This window comes from Vicia villosa, unplaced genomic scaffold (assembly GCF_029867415.1).
Source record: "Vicia villosa cultivar HV-30 ecotype Madison, WI unplaced genomic scaffold, Vvil1.0 ctg.000248F_1_1, whole genome shotgun sequence".
Classification (NCBI taxonomy): Eukaryota; Viridiplantae; Streptophyta; class Magnoliopsida; order Fabales; family Fabaceae; genus Vicia; species Vicia villosa.
In genome coordinates this window covers 49,507-53,796 of record NW_026705102.1, presented here as the reverse complement: position 1 = coordinate 53,796, position 4,290 = coordinate 49,507, and the positions used below count along the sequence as shown (strand labels likewise).

The 4,290-nt window shown below is 38.1% G+C and overlaps 1 protein-coding gene across 1 annotated transcript; it reads right to left on the bottom strand.

Annotated features, from left to right (window-relative positions):
• Nucleotides 1-1,723: 1,723 nt before the first annotated feature.
• LOC131625878 (uncharacterized) lies at nucleotides 1,724-3,554 on the bottom strand. The gene is made up of 2 exons (XM_058896713.1): nucleotides 3,011-3,554; nucleotides 1,724-2,343 (listed from the first exon to the last, which is right to left on the bottom strand). The coding sequence occupies exons 1-2, from the start codon at nucleotides 3,552-3,554 to the stop codon at nucleotides 1,724-1,726; spliced, it is 1,164 nt and encodes a 387-aa protein (XP_058752696.1).
• Nucleotides 3,555-4,290: the final 736 nt, after the last annotated feature.

Sequence of the window (4,290 nt, the reverse complement as noted above, 5' to 3'; positions counted from 1 at the left end):
GAATTTAATTTAACTCTAATATTGTGTTTCTTCACCTTTTCTTGAATGCAACCGAAGCTTTTGAACTCTTCCAAATTAACTCCAAGTCGTTTCCCAACCAATTGTAGATTCTATCTCAAACCGCTTTCGAAACATGACATTGGAAGAAGAGATGTTCCGAAGATTCTAGGTGATTGGAGCAAAATAAACAATCAAGAGAGTTGAAATTAGAAACACCTCTATGAAGCAAAAGATCTTTTAAAGGGAGTTTATCAATAAAGAATCTCCCAGAAAAAATATGGACCTTTTTCGGAACCTTAGTCTTCCACATTATTTCCAACAACTTAATGGTATTGATTGACCAAGCAATGTCTTTGGCATTAGAGACCAAGTTAGACACACTTGCAACCGAGAAGGCGTCGGTAGGATTTAGTTTCCAATGGAAATCTTCATGATCCATATTGTTCGGAGTAATGCTTTCCAATGACGCTTTTAACTCCCTCAATTGAAGAACTATATCCGTGGGAGTACCATTTGAGACGGAATGGAAGGAATTCGGGTTTGTAGTGGCCAACCCGTCAAGGAAAAAGAGATCATTGACATTCCAAGAAAAGACACCATTGTTACAAGATATGACATCACTTACCTTGCAAAGTTTATTGGTTGAGAGATCGAACAAATGCGGAAAGGAATCGCGAAGAGTTTGATCACCCAACCAACAACTATGCCAAAAAAGAATGTTGTTACCTTTCTTAAACTCACATTTGACCCAATCGGTAAAGCCTTCAACGAAATCCTCCTCTTTAAAATCATTAAGGATGATATCTCTCCACCAACTAGAATCGTCCCGGTTTAGAACTTCCTCGCAAGAAGCTAGGACTTTGAATTTCGGATTTTGATATCTCAAAAGTAGAAATCTACTCCAAATGGCTTCATCCTCCTTCAAAATTATCCACTTCCATTTGAGAAGAAGAGATCTATTTATATCACCAATATCTTTGATGTCTAGCCCACCTTTCTCCTTAGGTTTGCAAACATTCTCCCACTTCACCCAATGAATACTTCTTTTATTTGCATTTTTGTTCCACAAGAAGTTACTAAGAAGGCCTTTAATCTCTTTGATAATTATGCTCGGCGCTTTATAAAAGGAAAGAGTAAAAATTGGAATTGCATTAAGAACCGAACCAATAAGAGTCACCCTTCCGCCTATGGAAATATTTCTCCCATTCCACCTCGACAATCTTGATTTTATATTAGTAACCACATCCTGCCACACTTTTGTCTTGTTATCTCTTTCTCCAACCCAAATACCAAGAAATTTAAAAGGAAAAGATCCTTTTTTGCAAGATAAGAAAGAAGTTTCCGAGGTAGTCAGGCAATCACCAATATGGATGCCGAAAAAATTGCTTTTATGAAAATTAATTTTCAAATCGGAAACAAGTTCAAATCCTCTCAACATCACTTTCATGCTCCATAGATTGTCACTAGTAGGTTCTCCGATAATTACGGTGTCATCCGCAAATTGGAGGATATCCATATGGTCTTCTTCTCCATATTTAAACGGTTGAAAATCCCCCACCTCCACCGATTTCTTCATGAGAGCACTAAGGCCTTCCATAGCAATGACAAAGAGAAAAGGAGAAATCAGATCGCCTTGACGTAAACCTCTTTGAACTTTAAATTCTTTGGTAGCACTACCGTTCACCAAAACAGACATATGACTAGAGAAGATACATGATTCCATCTAATTCATCCATCTCTTCCCGAACCCCATTCTTCCCATAATCCATCTAAGATAATTCCAAGAAATAGAGTCATAAGCCTTTTCGAAATCCACTTTAAGTAAAAGACACCCCCTCTTTTTTCTTTTTTCCCAATCAAGTATCTCATTAACCATTAGAACCACATCCATCATACTCCTACCCGGAACAAAAGCGGTTTGAGTGATAGAAATCAATTTATCCAATACGCCTCTCATTCTAGCCGCCAAAATCTTCGCAAGAATCTTGTAAATGCTCCCCACTAGACAAATAGGCCGATACTCGGACAAGTCTTGCGGATTCTTCTTTTTAGGAATAAGCGCAAGAAAAGAAGAAGTGATTGCATTGACAAGCGTACCTTTTAAGTAGAAATCATTGCATAGCTTCATCAAATCATCTTTAAGAAGAAACCAAAATCTTTTAAAGAATTCCAAAGAAAAACCATCCGGGCCCAGACTTTTGTTCCCATCACACGACCAAATAGCATCCTTGATCTCTTCTTCGGAAAAAGGTTTTTCAAGATCCAAAGAATCCCCTAACGGTAGCACATTCAAATTAATCCCATGCGGCTCCGGTCTAGTACAAACCTCTTCTTTAGAGAATCCTTCAAAGTGCTTAAAAATTAAGTCTTTGATCTCCTTGACCTCTTCTATTCACCCCTAGTCTCTATGGAGCATAAAGTATTCCTTCTTCTTCTTTCTTTTAGGGAATTATGAAAAAAGCGTGTGTTATCATCCCCCTCGGAGAGCCAAAGTTGTCTCGATTTTAGTCTAAGAAGCCCTTCTTTTTTGTTTAAATTTTTCCAAAAATCCTCCGCCACTTTCAACCTTTCCTTAACCACCTCTTCCGGAACATTACTTGCAAAATGAACAAACAAGTTATCTAAAGAATGCATTTCTTTCACGTCTTTGTCAATCTTGAAATCTATCCACCCATAAACTGTTTTGTTCCACCAAGAGATCCGGATTTTAAGAATTTTCAACTTTTCAACCAAGCAATAGTCTCCTCTCCCTTTAACTAATATTTTATTTCACTCCTCTTCCACGAATCTATCAAACTCTTCATGATTGAACCACAAGTTGTTAAACTTGAACGGCTTAGGACCCCAATCCTTTCTATTGTCTTTCAACCAAATGGGAGCGTGATCCGACACATCCCTCTCACCTATATATTGCCCATCCACCTTCCAATCTTCAAAGAAGCACTCCGATAGTAAGAATCTATCAAGCCTACTCATTGACTTCCCGTTGCTTTGAACCAAGTAAACTTACCGCCTATAGTAGGAAGATCCACCAACCCCATTTCCTCTATGAATTCATTGAAGAATCTTAAATCCATACTATAGCCGCTATTAGGAACACCAATTCTTTCATCTAAAGAAGAAGTAGAGTTGAAATCACCACCAATACACCAATATCCCTCGGTGTTGTTGTTCTTGAACTCACATAGTTTTTTCCAAGTTCTCCTCCTAGTAGGTTTGTCGCAAGAGGTGTAAACATTAACAAAGTAGACAAGTTTACCCTCCTTCTCCACACATAGACCTAGAAATCCTTCACATATAAAACTATAATTGAGACCAAAGAAATCTTTCTTCCACACAGTGAGAATACCTCCCGAAGCTCCAATAGCATCCAAAAAGGACCATTCAACATCAACCCCTCCCCACATCTCTTTGACCAAATTCATTCCGATTCCACTAAGTTTTGTTTCTTGAATGAAACAAAGATCGACATCTCCTTTTTGAATTAGGAATCCGACTCTTTTACGCTTAGCCCGAATCCCACCACCACGTAAATTATACGATAGAATTATCATGGGGGTACACAATTTTGAGTCCCCTTTGCCGCCTTCACCCCTTTATGATCCCTCAACTCCATTTCCTTCAAGCTTTTGATCGGATCAAAATTATCAGAAATATTAATGATCCCCAACCTTGACATAGAATTCCAAAGCCCCTCTGAAGCATTGTTGCTCACACTATTTACTCCTCTTCTGTTGCAATTCCTAATGTCAGAACTTGAGATGGACTCACAAGTTAAAGGAAGACCTCCTGAAAGATAATTCTTCTTGACAAAAAGATTTATCTGGTTATTAATTTGAATCTCTGTACTCTGTTGAATTTCCTTCCTTTGTTGTAACCTACTCTGGATTGGATGAGAAAATTCAAGAAATTTCTCCCCTAAGTCCAGCACCTCCCTGATGTATTTCCTGGTATTTTTTGAATTCTTCACTTTTTGACATTGTTCATCGAAACACAATTTCTGAATTTTCCTACTGCTTGCCCCTTTCTTCTTCCTGATAAAATTAACTCTCTTCATCTGAATACTAACACTTTTTTTTGAATTGTTAGAGGAGGTGTTATCGGTGGACATAGAAAAAACTTTTGATCCTTTGTTTCCCCTGCCCGAGTATTCCTTGTTATTATCCTGTTTCAAATTAAATTTGTCGGGCCCTACATCAATTGCCACGTTGTTAATAAAAATCTCCTTATTATTGTGAAGCTTGACCAGTTCAAAAGTTTCGGGCCTATCCGTGTGGCCCCCACGAAGAA

Coding starts and splice junctions, on each gene's coding strand:
- LOC131625878 (XM_058896713.1), bottom strand. CDS start 3,554: ATGATAATTCTATCGTATAATTTACGTGGTGGTGGGATTCGGGCTAAG. Junction 2,344..3,010: donor GGATCTTCCTACTATAGGCG/GTAAGTTTACTT, acceptor AGCACTTTGAAG/GATTCTCTAAAGAAGAGGTT.